At 44.6% G+C, this 21932-nt stretch overlaps 1 protein-coding gene and 1 pseudogene across 4 annotated transcripts in view; one reads left to right on the forward strand and one right to left on the reverse strand.

Moving 5' to 3' along the window:
* ADD1 (adducin 1) overlaps positions 1-21932 on the reverse strand; it is a 93754-nt gene that overhangs the window by 38168 nt on the left and 33654 nt on the right. For all 4 annotated transcript variants that reach the window (XM_055434471.2, XM_055434469.2, XM_055434474.2 and 1 more), the window contains exons 2-3: positions 6589-6803; positions 2137-2299 (exon numbers count right to left, since the gene is read on the reverse strand). In XM_055434471.2, the coding sequence (XP_055290446.1) occupies positions 2137-2299; positions 6589-6783 (358 nt within the window). In that variant the 5' untranslated portion in view covers positions 6784-6803. The remainder of the gene's footprint in view (positions 1-2136; positions 2300-6588; positions 6804-21932) is intronic.
* LOC129562271 (U6 spliceosomal RNA) lies at positions 17787-17884 on the forward strand (annotated as a pseudogene).

The following is a 21932-nucleotide window of genomic DNA, read 5'->3' on the forward strand; positions in this document are numbered from 1 at the left end:
AAAGGGCAACCCACTCCAGTGTTCTTGCCTGGAGAATCCCAGGGACGGGGGAGCCTGGTGGGCTGCCGTCTATGGGGTTGCACAGAGTTGGACACGACTGAAGCAACTTAGCAGCAGTAGCAAACCATCGAGCTTAAGGATAACCATACGGGTGATAAAACTTTAAAAGCAAAGCAAAGCAGTGGTGCCATTCACGCAAGATGGTGATTCCTCTTAAGAGGGCTAACAGGGCAGGGCAAGCCACCGATCACACTGTCATTCCTAACCAAGGCCCTAGTGATAAAGGAGTCCACCTGAAAACCATTCATAAATTATATATGTGTTTGTCCTACGCCATCTACACATGCTATATTCCACAACAAAGGTTAACATCTGTATAAAAAGTTTATATTTAAGAGGCAAACTATTAGATACAATTAAAACTAACTAGAATTGTTTCTTCCTTCTCTTTTTGGTGTAAGCACTATTAAAATTTCCTTTATCTCTGATTAGGAGACAATATATGCTTTTCTGGTAAGCAGCCTGAGGTAACGTCTAAAAATGGTTCTCTATTCATTTGACCCAGAAAACTCCACAAAATAATGCAAATCAAGAGGTTCAAATCTTCATGTACTTTCAACAGTCATGAAACTGCCCTGGTGATTAAGGGCATGCATATCCGAAAAGTCACAGAGTATCTGAAGGATGTCCCTTTAAAGACGCAGCACGCCATTCCGACGTCGTCACGATGATGGAACTGGTAGGTGCGCACAGGCCAAAGAGTGGGGCTGGACCCAGGGCCAGGTGCCCAGAAAGAGCGCTGAGCTTTTCCTCACATGCTCAGAACTGCAGGGAGTGATGTTGAACTCAAGGGGCTCGACACAGACTCGCTGGTCACTGAGCACATCCGGGTGAACAAAGCCCCCAGGCCTTACAGAGTTCATGGTCGGACCAACCCACGCACAAGTTCTCCCTGCCATACTGACATGATCCTTACTGAAAAAAAAAGTATACCGTTCCTAAGCCAGAAGAGAAGGCTGCACAGAAGAAAAAGACACCCCAGAAGAAACTGAACGAACAAAAACGTAGGGCCTGGGAATAAACGCCACAAAAAATAAATGCAAACAGAAGAAAAAATCAAAAACACAACATGTGAGTAAATATACTAATCGTCCTTTATTATCCAATTCATGTAAATATCACTAGACTCTATTAGAAATCCATGTGAAAACATGAAAACCTAATGACTATCATTCGACCTCAGGACAGAAGTGTGAGTTAGTAAATTACATGTGCTTCTTAACACTCTGTGGATATCAATGATACTATCACTTGGGTGAAAGTCAATCAACTTCTACGAATAGAGAATGGACGGGAAAACAGCAAACGGCACATGATCTGACGGAGACCAAAACCTTAAGCTGATTACCCAGCTCATCAGACTGACCCAGGCACAGCGCACAGCAGACAGCGCTGCGATAAGCTGACCTGCAAGGCGCCCCAGGCTCCACCCTGCCGTGTTCACAGGTTCAACAGCCACAGCAAAGCGCCATCTCTGCACAACTAGCCGTTCTGTGCTCACACTCACCCACCCAACATTTTCCTTCTGACTCGTTTGGAATTTCTCTGTTTCTCGTTCATTTGCAAACAGCAGCAAAGCAAGGTGAATAAGAAAGGCTGGCTTGGCTGAAATAAGTTCAGGCAAAATCAACATGCTTCTCCCCAAGCATTATTTCTGATTAGTTTTTTTCTTTTTAATTCATAAAGGTCTGAGAAGCCACATATTAATAAAAAGTCACCTTCCTAAGAAATAAGAGTCTCACTGGCTTATAACAAAAGGAGCCCTCTACAGTCTGGCTGATGGCTCAGTCGGTAAAGACGGCAACCTACTCCAGTATTCTTGCCTGGAGAATTCCACGGACAGAGGAGTCCGGTGGGCTAAAGTTCACGGGGCTGCAGAAGAGTCAGACACGACTGAGTCAAGGTACTGTTAGGCCTGTCTCTTACTGGAACTCAAGCTCAATTTAAAAGGAGAAGCAAACTCAATTCCACGTGTTACACTACGTGTGCTCATCTCCTTCACACACAAAGAGCTCGGGAATCCAACCTGGAAAACGGCAGGGCTAGACTCTGTGTGCAGAGTCAGGAACTACTCACTCATGTTCAAGGCCGCCATGCCTCCCTGTGGAGCTGCCGGGTAGACATTGGGTATGTTTGTGGTCATGAAGTCTGCAATCTGCTGCAGTGCCAACAGGCCTGTGGGATTCTTCCCCTTCTTGAACTGTTCCTGTATCATTGACTCCAATTCTTCACAGAAAGCCTAATAAAAGGCAAATTAAAACAATGAGACCCCTTGAGACACAAGGCAAGGGTAACAATCGCAGAGACCAACTCTGCCTGTTCTCACCCACTGCTGCAAAGGCAAGTGGGTGCTCTCATTCATCACCACCTGGAGCAGAAACTGGTACATTCTTTTTGAAAAGTAATTTAACAAGGTAAAAGCTAAAAAACCTGAATCAACATTCTATTCCTAGGAATCATTTCTAAAGAACTGATCAGAGACGTGCTCAAAGATTTATTCCTAAGGATGTTCATTCCACTCTTACCAATAAAAGGGAAGAGTCTACATTTTAAAGAGAAGAGAACTGATTACATATACTCAGTCACCGTATAACGGAATTCTATGCACACACTCAACATGAAAGGCCAAACAATTAAATGACACTAGGCACTGAGAACAAAGATACTGGGGGGAGAAACAAAAACTGCTCTGCCATCAAGGAACTTAAAACTTAGTCAGGGAAATGCAAAAAGAAAAAGTCCCTAGTACAAGGGACCGACCCTCTGTCTCAGCAGCACTCTGGATGACCCATATGTGCAATACAGGGCGGAGCTTAGCAATGACCAGTGAGCCTGGAAACACCCAGCTGGATCCCAGATTCTGGTCCCGGCAAGCAGTCACCAGCGGTGACCTCATCTGCTGGCTTGGTCCTAACTCCAGACGGTTCAACAGCCACACTCCCACCTCTCAGCCCTCTGATGGCCTCTCCCCAGTGACCATGTCATTCAGTTTACTGTGGCCTCCTGTTTCCACCCTCACGCCCCAGAGACCTCCTCATTCCTAGCAACTGTGGCCCTCTTTGACCTCAGACCCAAGCACGTGTTCTCCACACACCCACTCCTAGTGTCGAGCTCGCCCTCCCTTCAACCCCATCGTGGCCCTAAGACCTCATGGCAAGCAGGCATCTTCCCCTCCCGCAGCTGAGGCCCTTGGTTTAACGTTCTAAGCATGCCCGTGCTCACAGCTCTGGCTCCCTGCCATTTCACCTGGCAAAACCCCAGCCCCAGCTAAGCTCCACTCCTCACCCTTTCTATCCACGAGCGCTGCCTGAGTGCGCCCTCCTGAGTGCGCCCCCGGCTCCTCGTACCGCCTCCCTCGTCCGCTCCTCTCCGCCATCCCCATGCCCACTCTGAGCGGGTGACTCCCATGGTTACTCCACAGAGAACAGAGAATCCTGAAGGCCACTTCATAGGCTCCCTCTCACAGCTCCCAACTGCCGGCATCCGCACCCAGAGAGAGGGCCTTCCCACCCCTGGCTGCAGCTCCTAACAATCCAAGCTCCTAAAGCCCAAACACCAGCCCTGGGAACCTCGGGACTTCCCAGCCTTTTGTCTAGTGTCCTCCCCTGTCCGGACCCCACAGGGCGCGTGGGTCAGCGGCACTCTGGCCCTGTGCCCTCAACACCCCCAGTGCCCAGCACAGTGCCTGGCACACACCCAATGTTGGCAGTTTGGTTCCTTCACTCTCCCCTCAGTGATTTTCACTGAGTTACTTACTGCTCTCACAGGGAAAACTGCTTCACCAGGCCTAGCTCTTGTCCTGATTCTTTGGTTCCCTCTCTCTGCGGGGAGCCGGCCTGAACAAGGCCCCAAATGTTGGCCCTGGGAATGCCTTGAAAGTGCTGTTCCCTGTCCCGCCACCCCTTAAGAGAATCATAAAACGTTTACCAGGCCTTATTTGTTCTTCCTTGAGAAAAACAGAGCAAATAATCCTTTGCTAGGTTTCTTGTTTATTCCCCCAGATTTATGTAGGTATGTTTTCCTCATCTCTTAAAATAGATTAAGAATGTACTCCCTAATCTTTATAGCCTGCTGACTAGTTTTTCTTATCTCGTGAGCATTAGTCTAAATGCCAAGCTTGTCTTAGAAAGCAAACAAGCGTTTGTAATCTTCTATAGATGCAATAACTAACCTGGTAAATGACTTGGTATTTTTATGTATCCTGTTCCCTGTCTCACTTTGTATAAAAACCCTGGCCCTTTTCAATAAAGTCGCTGATTTGCCTCACGAGCATTCAGTCCTCTAGACCCCATTCTTTACTCCTTAATTCTTTTCTCAGGCTTCTACATCGTTGCGGTCCGGACCTGTTCTCTTTGCCGGCTGGCACCGGCATCTCTCAGCTCTTCCTCCACGTCCATAGCAAGTGATACTTATCCCAGCTTCGAAATAAAACACAAAGGAGCCTATCTCTCCCCACCTCCACCACCCCGGCCAAGCTCCCAGCCCCGCTGTTTGAGGACAGCATCCTCTCTCGTCCTAACGATGCTACCTGTACCAGCCTAGAATGGCTGAGGCTAAAAAGCGCCGTCCCCACCTGCACCCCTCCAGCGACCCTCTGCTGTGCTCAGAGCCCAGACAGACGACTCGTGCGCTGAGCTGACAGGCCCCCGCTGCACCTCGCCCTCCCTCTCGCTCCCCGTGCCCAAACCACGCGGGCTGCCCTTTCACTCCCCAAGCCTGCTCCTGTCCTAGGAGTTTCATCCCTGCTGCTCCCCCATCCCTGCAGGCTGGCTCCGTCCTGTCATTCAGAGTTCAAGCTCCCTCACTCAGAAAGGCCTGTTCTAACCACAGTCACGCGCACTCCAATCATCCAATTGTTCCCTGCACTATGTTATGTCTGTTGTTTCTTGGTCATCTCCTTCAACTAGAAGGTCAAGTCTTAGACTTGCTCTGGGTGCTTACACAGGTGTGACACACGTGTCACAATTCACCAAGGTGTGTACTTAAGACTAGTGAACTTTATTGTTAAGTTATATTACTGAGGAATTATCTCTAAATAACAACAAATACACACATAAGCTTTATATGCCTTGTTTATCGCTAAATGCCCAACTCCTTGCAGATAGAGATGATCAACATATAAAAAAAGACTCAATGAGTTATCTGCCAAATGACACCTCAAATATTAAGGAAATAAAACAATTAAAATGATAAGTGACACACACAAATGCAGCATCATCAACACGAGCAAACTATGAAACTGAAATGGAGCAGGACTGACCGTATGGTCCTTGACCCTCCACCATGCCCTCTGCCTGCCTTTGGCCTGCGGAAAACTTTAGCCAAAGAATAAGTGTAATCAAAGAAGGGAGAAATGCTAAAACAAAGGAAAACAGTCAAAGGAGACCAAATAACAACAATATAGTCATTAAGCACAGTCAAGGACCTTTAGTTGTTTCTCAAGGTCTGTAGATAATATTCTGAGCCATATCCTGTGAGCTGTCTTATAGATACTAATGCCCCAGGGGGAGAAGTTAACTACACGATAACTAGACTGTACCCGGGACATGAGCTGCCAATTTTAAGAAGTGACCACAAAGAAATGGGAACACCCCAGAACTGAAGATTAACTGTACCTAAAACAACCAAGATAATGTTAGTCAGACCACTGATGACCAATTGAAGATGACTGTTAGAGATGACTGCTGTTTCTGTGTATAACCTCCCCCTCACTCTATAAAAGCTCTCATCCCCTGCTTGCAGGGGGCGGTGCGGGGGTGGGGGTGGGGGGTGAGGCAGGTGTCAGCCTTTGGACAGATGTCCACCACTCTCCCCACCAGTTGCTGGCATTTGATATAAAGCAAACTTTCCTTTCCACCAACCTGGCCTGCTTATTGGCTTTTGAATGGCGAGCAGCCTGACCCCCCAACGCATACGTTTTGGTAACGTAAACAGTACTACTTTACCTAGAGATGCAAATAGGAGACATTTAGTTGGGTGTGAATGTGGTTCACAAGCCAACCATAATTAAAGGTAAAATCAATCAACAATCAGATACTGCTGCTACTGCTACTGCTGCTAAGTCACTTCAGTCGTGTCCGACTCTGTGTGACCCCTTAGACGGAAGCCCACCAGGCTCCCCCGTCCCTGGGATTCTCCAGGCTAAGGCCAAAACACCTAGCTTCGTGCTGGGCATTTAGTAGGCCTCAGATACTGCTAAGGCCTACTAAATGCCCAGCAGGAAGCTAGGTGTTTTGGAGGAAAGAGTAATTTTTACATGGTCCAAATATGTATACAGACTTCCTGGAAAAGCAAAGGGTGTATAAAAAGAAGAAATAAACATCTATCTTTTATGATATTGAAACTTTTTCATTTGTTTTGTCTGATGACTTGAACTAAACTTAACTCTTCAACAGCCATACACATACATACATAAGGCACTAATTCCTGGGTTAAGGTAAATGGACTGTAAAAAACACAACTGAGCAGACGAGCTGAAGAAGTGGAAGCAGATAGAGGACCCAGGGTCAAAGAAAAAGCTTCTCTTACGGGACTTTGCAGAATCATGGACACCCTCTTTTTTTGCTCCATCATGTTGAAGTCCTGGCGAAGGTCTGGTGCCATGTTCCTCTCTCGCAAGTATTCTGGATTGTTCTCATCCACTCTGTCGAAATATCTCTCTTTGTGAGGGGCTGTGGTCGGGGGTGGTGAGGTCACCACTGCAGCCTGAGTGTCACCATTCATCGCACAATCCTTCTAGGTTCCTACAGAACCAAAACAAAAGAAAGTACTGTTTTTGCATATGTGCCCAGCAGCATTTCATGACGAGCACATCAGCCTGATAAACACAGTCTCCAGCACGAGGACCCCAACTGATCCACAAGGCACAGTCATGACGGGTGGTACTTCCTCATGGCTTCTCAGGCACATGGCTGGCCACCATCTCCCACCCTTCCAACAACCAAGGGCAGTTTTGCCCTTACCACTGTTCTTCAGCAGACAACAGAACAACCTAACAAACCTACTATATCCTCTGGCAAACTCTTTAGATATTAAAATTTTGTCCCCAAGATAAAGTCACCACATTATCCCAAACAGACAAGATCTTCTAATAGCAGCACAGTTCATTTCCAGAGACATTTGATTCCTGACATTTTCCCCAAAAAGTACTGGTGGCGACTCTGCAAAGGATCCTCCACACAGGTCAGAGGGAAGCTGATTATACATCTGTATTCACACAAATGGGAAATGCCCACCAACATCACCTTCTCAGTTCAAAGAACGTCAGGCTCTGAAAATGTCAATATGCCCTTGAGTTGGTGAGTAATCTGAAAAGATTCCCAAATGGCTCAAATTTAACAGTTTGCTAATATAGCTACTTACTTTACACTCTTTTTATCCCAATCTTTTATTTGAAATGCTGTTCGAATGCATAATTTAATGTTCATCTTTTAACTATTCAATCTCTAAACAGCACCTTTACAAATCATACAGACAGTTCCATTTCTACTCTGCTTCTATAACCCGCTGGCTCAGCGGTACAGAATCTGCCTGCCAATGCAGGAGATACTGGTTCAGTCCCTGTTCCAGGAAGATCCCATGTGCCGTGGAACAACTCAACCCATGAACCACCACTACTGAGCCTGAAAAGTGTGACTGCTGAAGCCCATGCGCCCTAGAGCCTGCGCTCCACAAGAGAGTAGTCCCTGCGAGCCACCAACAGAGAAAGCCCATGCAGTAACGAAGAGCTAGCCCAGCCAAAAATAAACAAATTACAATTAAAAAAGAAGAGGCAGCAGAACCAGCATCCAGCAGAGTTTTCAGCATATAGCAGGTATGTGAATTAAAATTTCTGCATAAATTAAAAGAAGGAAATAATCTCAGAACCCACAGGCAGATTCTTAATGGAGAGTGAGTGAGCAACAGTTCCTCAAGCCACAGAGGCTAAGCAAAGTAGGGATTTAAAAGAGGTGATTAAATCAGCAACTAGAAAAGTGAATAGTGCCCCTTTCTTACACTGTATAGAAAAAATCATTCCAAATGGAACACAGATCTAAATGTAACAGCAAAAACTATAGAATTCTTACAAGAAAGTGAATAAATCTTTGAGACCCTGGCTCAGGCAGTCTTATATGACACCGAAACAATAGCAACAAAAGAAAGAAAGAAAAAAAAGATAAACTGGCCTTCCTAAAAATTTAAACATTTGTGCTTCAAAGGATATATAAAGTCAAAAGACAACCCATAAAATGGGGGAAATTTTACAAATCATATATCTGAGAAAATCTTTACATCCAGAATATACAACTTACTTACTTCAAAAACTTGAAAGTCATCCAGCAACCTCAGTAGATGCCACAATGAACAGAACTGCCCAGCTGAGCCTAAATTCCTGACCCACAAAATCATAAAATATGAATAATAAAGCAGTGATTTTAAGCTGCAAAGTCCTGGAATGGTTTGTTATGCTGCAACAGATATCTAAAATACTGTTTGTGATAAGGGGAAGGAGAATGAAAGCAGCCAGAACCGCAAGCGAGACACTGTTCTTCACTCGTATCTGATCCTCTCGCCTCCCGTCTGTCAATATACTACTGTCGCCCTCACGTCACAGGTCGCTCAGCTACGAGGCCAGCAGGGCTGGGGCTGTAATGCAGGACTCCTGGCTGCAGAGCCTGTGTTTTTAACCTCTAAGCTGTACTGTAATTGATGATGATGACCACAGGGAGGGAAAACAACGTCCCCGAAGGGACGGCAAGGGGTGGAACTGAGGGCACAAATGCCTTAACAGGAGGACCCAACCTTGGGAATCTGGGGCTGGCACTGTTAGCTTTTTAATGTGCATGTGAACTGCCTAAGAATCACGTTAGGATACAAATTCATAGCATGAGACAGAGCCTGAGACCCTGCATGTTTCATGAGCTCCCTAGTGACACCAATGCCAATGAACTTGGACCACAATGTGAATCTCTGTGTTAGTCGCTCAGTCGTGCCCGACTTAAGACCACAATTTGAATAGTAAATCTTTAAAGAATAACCAGTTGAAGAAAACATCTTATTTTAAAGAGAAAGATCAATTTTGATACTGCTCTTCTGAAATCTAAAGATATGACAGCATACTTAAAGTAACACTATTTCGAGGACCTCAAAGTATAAAAACAGTGACTAAAAGACAATAAAACATAATAAGGGAACCAATGACCTAAAAACTTACCCTTCTCTGAACATATCATTTAAAATGTTTGTTTCATCTATTTAACCTAGTTTGTTCTTAAGGACCCAAAAAACAAAATATTATTCATGGTTGTCTGACATTTCTTCATTAGATATAAATGAAGCTGACCATTCTGAGCCAATGATAAAAATGCTCCAAAATGAATATTTCGGGGGAAAAAATACAAAAGATTACACAGTATTAAGAGTTCTCTATTACCAAATGAGTCTCAATTTTAAACCATTTTCATCAGTAAATAAGACAGAGGGGAACATTTTAGTGGCAACTACAGCTGCTTCCTGGTTCCCAGAGCTGACTGAAAGAAATGAATCTTTGTAAAACCAACATGTTAAAGATAAGGCAGAGATTGCTCTCAGTTTATACAAATTGCCATGTGAATGGAGTAAGATAAAAAACTGAAGACCAAATATACACATGATCCATTCCTTCAATAAGGAAGTCTATAAACTTAAGTCAAAATATACATATTCTGAGTCTAAGAAACAAGAATAAACATAATTCCACTTTTAAAGTACAAAACCTGTATTTGGTTGATTTTTTTTTTTTATTAATTATAGCTTCAAGTTTCATTGATGTAGTTTTTAAGCGTGTGTTAAGACAGCAAATTTTTCTAGAAAAATCTCTACGAAGAAATCATTACTTAACCCAAATTTTTAAAAAAGAAATGGAAAATATACAGACTAAAGAAACTTCCTGCAACATTAGAATGATTTTTAAATAGTTTAAAAAGATCAGTGTCCAACAATACATGAATGATTGTAATGTAATCTGTCCAATACAGTACTATGAAACTATGAATATTCTTTAGCGTAACATACCTGAGATTATAGAACATGTTTAAGTGAAAAACTATAATTTCCTATTCTACTACATAAAGTTGTCAATAGCATCACTGTAGTCACACACAGACAAGATGATACAATGGCAAATAAGCTGAATAAACTGATTCAAGAGAAGTGGGGATTAATGCTCCTCTAAGGGTAATGTTCCCAATCGCAATATTACATAGATAAAACTGCTGTAACTTAATCTGTGTAAATATTTTAAGATTTCACCAATCTTAAAATGTTGATACCCCAATCAATGAAATCTGAGGACAATACTTTCAAATAAACAAACGTGCACATCCAACAGAATCCAGAAGCCTGGAAGAACCATGGAGAACAGTGTGGCCTGCCCACAGGATACTGCATACTCACCCACTTCCCTCCATCTCTCCACGTCACTCTAACCTAGGTAATCAGCACTCGCCGCCTGGACACACAGTAGCCTCCTCATTAGCTTCTCTACTGCCCGTCTCTTTAACAACTGCCCCCACCAACCCACCTTTCACAGCTAGTACAGACAGAGTTCAAAATGTAAATCAGAGCATGTTATTCACCCCCCTACTTAAAACCTGACAAGGTCTCAGAAGGACCTTCGCTAGATCTTGCTTCAAATAAAGTGTAAAATAAAAATCTAAAAATGACATTCGAGACGATTAGAAATTTGAACAATAACAGGAATTGGATAGCTTTAAGTAACTGCTGCTAATTTTACGTCTAATATTATGGTTATATTAATACATACAGAAATGTTTACAGACAAAATAATGACATACGGAATCTGCCTAAACCGTGCATGGGATAGAGAGAGAGTGGAAGGACTGATGCTGAAGCTGAAACTGCAATACTTTGGCCACCTCATGAGACGAGTTGACTCACTGGAAAAGACTCTGATGCTGGGAAAGGTTGGGGGCGGGAGAAGGGGACGACAGAGAATGAGATGGCTGGATGGCATCACCGACTCTGTGGACATGAGTTTGAGTGAACTCCGGGAGTTGGTGACGGACAGGGAGGCCTGGCGTGCTGCGATTCATGGGGTCGCGGAGAGTCGGACACGACTGAGCGACTGAACTGAACAGTTACACAAAGTAAACAAGACTGGCCACGTTAGTAACTGCTGAGACCAGGTGAAGGGTCAACAGAGCTCACTACACTGCTCTACTCCGTGTGAGTCTGAGATGCTCCTAGAATAAAGCGCCTCCAGACCTTACACAAGCTGCACTCCGAGTGCCTTCAGATGGGCACATTTCAGCATGCTCTTTCAGACAGATATGACTGATATTGGGATGAAAGGATATTTTAAGATTAACTTTCCTTTTCTACTAACATCCCATCTAACCACTCTGCTGACAATGTTATTCAGGAAATAACACAAAGCGTGCCCTGGAATATTCTTTCCTAGCAAAGGTGTTCTAGCGCCAGTATGATTCACCTGTACTTACGTGTGATCAGATCAGAAACCAAACACATTTTTACATCTCTAAAACATCTAAGGAGCTAATTCTAAAGCTCTGAGGGTAGATTCAATTATTTCTTGGCATCTCCCTTCTGGCACAAACATTTTGAGAACTATTCCAACCATTCACATGATTTACTTTTGAATTCCTAAAAACAGAATACTCAAAGCAAAGGCTGAAACAAGAAGGTGGCCATGAACAAAATTCTCTAGGTAAATCAAATGCTAGAAGACCCAGAGGGTCTTTTCAGTTTCTAACTGTTCTTAAAATGAGCTCAGAAAACGTAAAGACAAGGAAAATAAACCTGGAGGCAGCAAACATGCTCATGTGGTAATAACAGCGGCAGCCTCTGCTGGTGTCCATGGGCCCCTCACCCGCAACTGCAGACAGCCTTTGGGACTGTCAACAGAAAAACAAGGAAAAGAGGCATCTATCTCTGCAGTCTCCTCCTCCATGTCCACCAACTCCTGATGCTTCATACATCTCATCAGAGCTGCTTTCCACATCCGGAGCAAGGCACCAGAGATAGAAAGTTACAAAAGGAGCAGGAGATTATAGACAAATAAATGTAACATAAATACCCTTCAAGCCATGAGAAATCTACTCATGCGTCAGCAGGGCAAAAGTGTCAAGGGAGGTAGAAAAGCAGAGCGAGGGTGTTATGAGTTGAATCATATGCCCCTAAATTCATGTTGAAGCCTTAACTCCCAGCTCCTCAGAATGTAACCTTATCTGGACACAGGTCACTGCAGACAGAATTAGTTAAGACGACGTCATGCTGGAACAGGGTGCGTCGCGAATCCAATACTGATCTCGGGCAGCCTTGGCCAGCAGCGGCCTGAAGCAGTGTTTTGGTTCCCAGCCAGAGATTGAGGTTAGACCACGGCAGTGATAGCACTAAATCCTAACCTCTACAGCACCAGGGACCAGTGGCCAGCGATGAGGCCCTGGCCCATCTGCTGTGTAGAAATGAACTTCCACATAAGAGACAGAGGATAATGAGACAAGTAAAGTGTTTATTAGGAGAAAAAAGAAGTACACACGGATAGACACATGGAAGGTTCAGAGAGACAGTCAGGCCCGCATGAGAGCTTGAATTGTTTTTATGGGGCACTTCTTCTGGGTTTCCTTTGGCCAATCATCTTGCTTTGCCTGGTTCTGAGTCCATACTTGGTTTATCTTGGGGTCCTCCCACGCATGAGAGCATCTCTCAGTCAAGGTAGATTTTAGCAAAGAGGCCTGTGGGTAGGCTGACACTGCTTACTGTAGATGGGAGGACCCCTCCCTTTCTGACCTCCAAGGAGCCTTTCTGGGCTCCTTGTGCAGTCAGGGAGGTCTCCGTGGTCTCTCTTCTGTGGACAGGCCTCAGCTCTCCTCCCTCTCGCTACTTTGGAATGTCTATCCACAGGGGAGGAACTCCAGCCACTCAGCCTGGGGCCCATCCAGCCCCTGCCTCAATCTGACTGGCATCCTTATGCAAGCGGGACCTCGGGACACAGAAACGACTACAGGGGGAAGGCCACATGGAACAGAGGCCCCCTCACCGTCTCAGAAGGAACCTGCCCTGCTGACACCCTGACCAGGCATGTCTGGTCTCCAGAACTGAGACGATAACCTCCTGGTTCAAGTCACCCAGGCTGTGGGGCTATTGATGGCAGCCCTGGGACACTGAGAGAGAGGGCCACGAGGAAAGCTTCACAGGAGAGATGCTTTTAGAGCTAAGTGGTACTTCCAGGTTGGCTTGGGGCAGGAGGCAGTCACTTGGTGAATGAGCATCTCTGGGAGGGCTCCGTAAGGTTTGCACCCAGAATGAAATAAGACACACTCAATTAAACAGAAGTGGGTCTCACAAAAAAAAAAAAGAGAGGGGGTGGACAGCTAGATGAGGTGATGTACTTGTTAAATAACTGGATCGTGGGAATCATTTCACAATGCATATACACATCAAATCATCATGCTGTATACTTTAAACATGTAACAGACAAATATACCTCAATAAAGCCAGAAAAAAAAGCACAAAACAAAACAAAAACAAGTGGCACCTTCGCTAGAAAGAGTGACAAGATTTTAAACAAGTTCGGAGGAGCCAACACTGAAGGCTGAGCCCAGGCAAAGCGCTGAGAACAGACAGCACAGACGGTCCACACCCTGTCCGGCGCCTCGGTGGGGAAGTAGAAGGGACAAAGAAGTCCTCATCAGAAACTCATCCCAAATCCTCAGAAACCTTCCACTGTGGAAGGGGTGCTCAGCCAGGCACTGAAAGGGGAAGTGCTAACGACCCTGACAAAGGGGCCCAGCGCTGCAGCCCCTCCCAGGCAAGGAGCTCAGCACAGTGAGTCACTGCTCTCACTGCCTACGGTCCACGCCCACAGAGGACACACACCTACCTGGTGTTTAAGATTCCTCTTCACACTTCAGGAAGTTCTGCGCCCTGCCTGGGGCCCCGCGGCTCACTGAAAGCCTTTAAGTACTCTGATCAGATCCCTTCTATTCCTGGGTCTCCAGATGTTCCCCTGCAGACGGAACTGCTCCAAAGTTCAAGATAAGCTCTGCTTACTAAGTGGTAATTACTGATCTAAAACTCATTTTTCACGTGTATTAACTCATTTTCCCTACAGACAAGGAAACTGAGAGGCACGAAGCAGTGAAGAGCCGACAGCAGAGTTACTGGGATCTTAACTCTGGCTGCCTGGCGCCAGGGCACCTGCTTTTAACACTGCCACACGTTCTCTCTCACCCTCACATGTCCACAAGCTCAAATCAGAAAAAAATGAAAAGGTAAAACTGAATCAAAACACTGCTCCCTAGCCGAGTTGCGTACTCTCATGATCCTTCCAATGAGGAACTATATGGGTGGGCCCTCTTGCTTCTCTCCTTTAGGATGAATGATTTAACAGGTTCCCAGCTTAAATCTTCCACACTTTATAATATTTTTACAGTTATATAGCTGCTGTTTTTCTTTATTATAGCTGCTGCTGCTGCTGCTAAGTCGCTTCAGTGGTGTCCGACTCTGTGCAACCCCATAGACAGCAGCCCACCAGGCTCCCGTCCCTGGGATTCTCCAGGCAAGAACACTGGAGTGGGTTCCCATTTCCTTCTCCAATGCATGAAAGTGAAAAATGAAAGTGAAGGCGTTCAGTCGTGTCCGGCTCTTAGCAACCCCACGGACTGCAGCCTACCAGGCTCCTCTGTCCATGGGAGTTTCCAGGCAAGAGTACTGGAGTGGGTCGCCAGTGCAACTTAATCAATTTTTTGGTGTATTACAGAGATTCCAATTACTTGCTGAAGGTTACACAGCCATGGTGGAAAAGCAAGACTCTTAAATTAAGACTATGGTTTAGAGACTGCACTCTTATTGCTTCTACTAAACAGCTTTTCTGTGCTGAGGAGAGTATTCTTCCCTCTGTGGACAGTAATGGGCAGAGGACAGACCCCTGGGCTAGGTATCAGTGGTCAGTTCCACTCGTTTCACCGTATAATTTCAACACTTAGGAAGTCCTCACCTATGAAGTAAAAATACCTTCTTAACCTAATGGTTGAATGAAAAAATGTATCTGAAAGCACCTAAGGGAAAAAACAATAAAATTGGATAGAGACTAGTCATCATCTCCATGACTCACAAACTCCATAGCAAATATTCCCCAAATCCAGCTGAGGAAGATGCAACTAGAAAATGCAAGGGATGAGAAGAGTGACCACTGCATGAACTGGATGAGGACAGTGCCACAGGCCACTGCAGAGGACACGCTTCCACACAGATTCGTTCACTCCGACAACCCAGCAAGAGCTCCTGACTTGTGAGTTCCTGAGGCCTCAAGATAAGGAAACGGCCTCAGGACCTAAACCCAAGACCACCGGTTCCAAATGCCACGCTTACCCACAACTGCCACACAGGAAGTCAAAAGGTGGACACTGGCCAAGAGCAGCCAGCACACTGGAGTATAACTCAGCACTACCTCCCCCAACAATGACCACACAATAGGCCTCAAAAAAATCTGCTAAGTGGGTGAATGGTGGACAGGAATATAAAATCATTTTCCATTACTAATTTCACAAAACTCTGCTAAATTCACTAAATTACTAAACTCAAAAAATTCATCCAAACAAACAAACAAACGCTCTTTGAAGTAACACTCATTACTTCCAGACAGCATGTGAGCTAATATTAGGCAGTATACTCTTAAGTGCTTTCAAGAAGTAACTCCACAAAGGAAAGGACAATTCAGAGTTCATGAGAGGACTCCGGGAGAAATAACTTTACGTGTTGCTGTTGTTAAGTCGCTAAGTCACGTATGACTCTATGAGGCCCCACGGGCTGCAGCATGCCAGGCTTCCTGTCCTTCCCTACCTCCCAGGTATCTCACAAATGAGCAAATAACTACCCTCCCCAGGAGGGGCTCCACCACAGTTACTACACTGATGCACGTATCTGAGATGTTCCCGCCCAGAACACATGCAGAAAAAAAGGAGAATTCAATTTTATCCTCTGACCACATCAACCACTTTCTCTATTTTAGTTCCTTCATGATACTGTTAACCGTCCTTCAATTACTTTACTATTTTAATTTTTTTAGCTATATTTTTCCTGAAGCAATGACTTTCAAAATTTACAGTTTAACTGAAACAAAACATTTTCTCAATTTCATTCCATGAGGGCACCTTACTATGTAAGAGTTTAAGTTAGATTTTTGTTTATCTTTCTGGGAAGGAGGCGGAAGGAAGCACCGTTGGCAGGGCTGTAAGTAAGGAAGATTAAAACACCACAAAAACAAGCAAGCAGCTTTTTCAGAATTTAACGGTCAGTAACTAAATGTTCCGATTTGTGAAGTAATTGGTTCTGTGGAAGACAAATGATAAAAGAAAGCTCTGAAGGCGTTACTCAGCCAAGACTAACAAACCGAGAACAAAACTGTTGAGAATGCTAAGATATACAGACTCTGTCCACACAAAGCTGGAATAGGAGCTGCTTCATCAACTCTAGGACTTCTGAAAACAGTGCCAGGTTTCCCACTTCACAGCGAGGCAGGAAGTATTTAAAATCACAAAAGTCAGTCTGAGTAAAAATCTGCCACAGGTTTCAGTTCAGTTCAGTTCAGTCGCTCAGTCGTGTCCGACTCTCCGCGACCCCATGAATCACAGCACGCCAGGCCTCCCTGTCCATCACCAACTCCCGGAGTACACTCAAACTCATGTCCACAGAGTCGGTGATGCCATCCAGCCATCTCATTCTCCGTCGTCCCCTTCTCCTCCCGCCCCCAACCTTTCCCAGCATCAGAGTCTTTTCCAGTGAGTCAACTCGTCTCATGAGGTGGCCAAAGTATTGGAGTTTCAGCTTTAGCATCAGTCCCTCCAATGAACATCCAGGATTGATCTCCTTTAGAATGGACTGGTTGGATCTCCTTGCAGTATAAGGGACTCTCAAGAGTCTTCTCCAACACCACAGTTCAAAAGCATCGATTCTTCGGCGATCAGCTTTCTTCACAGTCCAACTCTCACATCCATACATGACCACGGGAAAAACCATTGCCTTGACTAGACGGACCTTGGTCGGCAAAGTAATGTCTCTGCTTTTTAATATACTATCAAGGTTGGTCATAACTTTCCTTCCAAGGAGCAAGCGTCTTTTAATTTCATGGCTGCAATCAACATCTGCAGTGATTTTGGAGCCCAAAAAAACAAAGTCTGACACTGTTTCCACTGTTTTTCCATCTATTTCCCATGAAGTGATGGGACCAGATGCCATGATCTTTGTTTTCTGAATGTTGAGCTTCAAGCCAACCTTTTCACTCTCCTCTTTCACTTTCATCAAGAGGCTTTTGAGTTCCTCTTCACTTTCTGCCATAAGGGTAGTGTCATCTGCATATCTGAGGTTATTGATATTTCTCCCAGCAATCTTGATTCCAGCTTGTGCTTCTTCCAGCCCAGCGTTCCTCATGATGTACTCTGCATATAAGTTAAATAAGCAAGGTGACAATATACAACCTTGACGCACTCCTTTTCCTATTTGGAACCAGTCTGTTGTTCCATGACCGGTTCTAACTGTTGCTTCCTGACCTGCATACAGGTTTCTCAAGAGGCAGCCACAGGTTTACTCTCTGAAAACTATTACTATCAGCTGATGGAGACTGAAAACCCTTTATGCCATGAAATAATTATGAGCACACAAATTCTTAGTGGTCTCAATTTCACAAAAATAAGGATATACTATTAACTGAAAAAAAGCAAGGCACAGTGCTCACTTCAGCAGCACACATACTTAAAACTAGAGAAGATTAGCATGGCCTCTGGGCAAGGATGACACACAAACTGGTGACACGTTCCATAATTTCAAAAAAAGCAGGATACAGACAACAGCGTATCTAGAGTACCTCTTGCAGCGGGAGGAAAGATAAGAAAAACACTCATGTTTGCTTATATTTGCATAAAGAAATGTAGGAAGAAATGTACCAGAAATTTAACATGGTGGTTTGTACTTTTAAGGAATGGAGGGATCTGGGTAGACAGAGGACAGAGAAGGCCAGTAGAGTCTTTATTGTACAAACTTACATTTTTAAAGTTAAACTCATAAAAAGAAAAAATTTTTAAATAAAACACCATAAAGCACATAAATAAAATCCTAAGCATCACTGAAGGTACAACTCAACAGCATACGCAGTATCTTGTACTTCCAGCAGGATAATGACATGAAACATTTGTCTTAAAGTTTTATAATATACAGTCTGTTGGGCACCTACTGACCTGGGCAGTTCATCTTTCAGAGTCACCTCTGAACAACCATGACCAGGTCATGGCATCAGGAGAAAGATCAATAACCTGATACGCAGATGGCACCACCCTTATGGCAGAAAGCGAAGAGGAACTAAACCTCTAAATGAAAGTGAAAGAGACTGAAAAAGCTGGCTTAAAACTCAACATTCAGAAAACTAAGATCATGTGATCTGGTCCCGTAACTTCATGGTAAATAGATGGGGAAACAATGCAAACAGTGAGAAACTTTACTTTTGGGGACTCCAAAATCACTGCAGATGGTGACTGCAGCCATGAAAATAAAAGACACTTGCTTTTTGGAAGAAAAGCTATGGCAAAACTAGACAGTATATTCAAAAGCTGACAAATCACTTTGCCAACAAAGGTCCATCTAGTCAAGGCTATGGTTTTTCGAGTAGTCATGTATGAATGTGAGAGTTGGACTATAAAGAAAGCTGAGTGCCGAAGAATTGATACTTCTGAGCTGTGGTGCTGGAGAAGACTCTTGAGAGTCCCTTGGACTCCAAGGAGCTCCAACCAGTCCATACTGAAGGAAATCAGTCCTGAATATTCATTGGAAGGGCTGATGCTGAAGTAGAAGCTCCAATACTTAAGTCACCTGATGTGAAGAACTGACTCACTAGAAAAGACCCTGATGCTGGGAAAGGTTGAAGGCAGGAGGAGAAGGGGATGACAGAGGATGAGATGGCTGGATGGCATCACTGACTCAATGGACAGGAGTCTGAGCAAACTCCAGGAGTTGGTGATGGACAGGGAAGTCTGGTGTGCTTCAGTTCATGGGGTAGCAAAGAGTCAGACACAACTGAGCAACTGAACTGAACTTATATATACTGGCCCTATCCTGACTTTCAGGTGATAATATGTAGGTTCTAAAGAGACTGTCTTCTCTCAAGGTAGAAATATTAACCAAACTTTCAAGTGAGTTAAGAAAGTATTCAGTTAATGAGCCCCTCATAGTCAGTCTTCCAAAATGTTTCTGTTCACATCAGAAGTATTTATGATTGAATATTTCTTTAAATCAGTACCGGCTCCACTGTGCAGCCACTGCATATTTCCAACTTACCAAAAGCAATGCAGTTCTTGGCCTCTAAGCACAACAGGGCATTTCATCCCATAAGGAATCAAGGGGATATGAAGTACCTCCCTTCCCAAGTTAGGGAGTAACAGGCAAGGTTTACTGCTGAAGAACAGGGCACTTAGCACCTTGAAGTCTGAAGTTATCAGGGAAATACAGTCGAATTGATGCTTTTGAACTGTGGTGCTGGAGAAGACTTGAGAGTCCCTTGTACCGCAAGGAGATCCAACCAGTCCATTCTAAGGGAGATCGATCCTGGGTGTTCATTGGAGGGACTGATGCTAAAGCTGAAACTGCAATACTTTGGCCACCTCATGCGACGAGTTGACTCACTGGAAAAGACTCTGATGCTGGGAAAGGTTGGGGGCGGGAGGAGAAGGGGACGACGGAGAATGAGACGGCTGGATGGCATCACCGACTCTGTGGACATGAGTTTGAGTGAACTCCGGAAGTTGGTGATGGACAGGGAGGCCTGGCGTGCTGTGATTCATGGGGTCGCGGAGAGTCGGACACGACTGAGCGACTGAACTGAACTGAACTGATTCATTCTGAAAGCCGTCCACAGTCTAAGCATCTTACACTGCTGCCTGGTGCACAGGAGGTGCTCAACAACACAGTGAAAAGCCTAAGAGCTGCAGGCAGTACAGCAGGCCTGAGGACCCTGAGAGCCTTTCTGACACAATGCTATAAAGACCTCCGTAGTAGTTTAAACCTAACCCCTTCATTTCAGAACTAGGAAAACTGAGGCTCAGAAAGGGCAGAAGATGGGCCTGGGCACACTGGGAATCACGGGCAGAGAGCAGCAGCCTGGTGTGTCTGAGGTCAGGCTGAGGGCAAGCCGGAGGTCCACTGCGCTGCTTGCCGCTGGATCCTGAACTTCTAAAGTCGCTTAACTTCTCTCTGAACATCAGTTTCATCACCTATAAATGGATGCTGTCATGGAAACCTCAAAGGCTATTATAAGAATCAGAAATGCTACTTACAGAGTACTTAGCACTGTTTGCCAGTGGACACACATTAAAGGGCAGCTATGATTACTGAACAAAGCTGGGTCCAAAGTGTCCTGGTCAGGTTTTATGGACATTCCACAACACCAAATTCCCTCTCGCTTGCTTGATTTTTATTGTTGGTGAGAAATAACTGAAAATTTCGGATATCTATCACAACTACAACTGGTTTCAAAAACATATTAAAAGATGTTTTCTTGTATGTATAATTTCTCATTGTTATTACCACCACAGGAATTTCCTATCTTAATATCCAAAATACTTCTGAAGGCTTTAATAATTCCAAATGATATCTGAAGGGGAAAATCATGAAGGTCTTAAACTGAATGAAATGGCCCAATTTTCATTTTCTCATAATATGAAAAAATGGTCAAAATGAACTGAAACAAAGGAAAATTATACCTTAAACTGCATATATTTTATTAGTCTTTATTTAATCAAAATGTGCCATTTCACCAAACATGACACTACCGAGGTAGGGGAGATCTCAAACCCTCGAAGGCTCCGTCCACATCTGGGCCACAGAAGCGGCAGGTCCCAGAGCTAACTTTTCAAACGCAATGGAAGTAGGAGCTGAAGGGTATCCTCAATGAACGCCTACTGAGCTCCTTTTGTTGCTGTTCAGTCACTAAGCCGTGTCCGACTCTTTGCGACCCCACGGACTGCAGCATGCCAGGGTCCTCTGTCCTTCACTGTCTTCTGGAGTTTGCTCAAACTCATGTCCACTGAGCTGGCAATGCTATCTAACCATCTCACCCTCTGTCGCCCCCTTCTCCTCCTGCCCTCAATCTTTCCCAGCATCAAGGTCTTTTCCAGTAAGTCGACTCTTCGCATCAAGTGGCCAAAGTACTGGAGCTTCAGCTTCAGCATGAGTCATTCCCATGAATATTCAGGACTGACCTCCTTGAGGACTGACTGGCTGGATCTCCTTGCAGTCCACGGGACTCTCAAGAGTCTTCTCCACCCACAGTTCGAAAGCATCAATTCTTTGGCACTCAGCCTTCTTTACTGTCCAACTCTCATGCCGATACATGACGACTGGAGAAACAATAGCTCTGACCAGAAGGACCTTCGTTTGCAGAGTGCTGGATGCCTCCCTTTGTTTGCAGAGTGCTGGATGCCTCTGCTTTTGACTGTGCTATCTAGGTCTGTTGGGTATATCCTTCCCTTCCTCCTTTGCCTTCTGCTTTTCTTTTCAGCTATCTGTGAGGCCTCCTCAGACCACCACTTTGTCCTCTTGCATTTCTTTTTCTTGGAGATGGTTCTGGTCACTACCTCCTGTACAATGTTACAAACCTCCATCCACAGTTCTTCAGGCACTCTATCAAATCTAATCCCTTGAATCTATTCATCATCTCCACTGTATAATAAGGGATTTGATCCAGGTCATACTTAGTCTAGTGGTTTTCCATACTTTCTTCAATTTAAGTCTGAATTTGGCAATAAGGAGTTCATGATCTAAGCCACAGTCAGCTCCTGGTCTTGTTTTTGCTGACTGTATACAGCATCTCCATCTTTGGCTGCAAA

This window comes from Moschus berezovskii, chromosome 5 (genome assembly GCF_049115385.1).
Source record: "Moschus berezovskii isolate FMDL1 chromosome 5, NW_MosBer_1.0, whole genome shotgun sequence".
NCBI classification, from domain to species: domain Eukaryota; kingdom Metazoa; phylum Chordata; class Mammalia; order Artiodactyla; family Moschidae; genus Moschus; species Moschus berezovskii.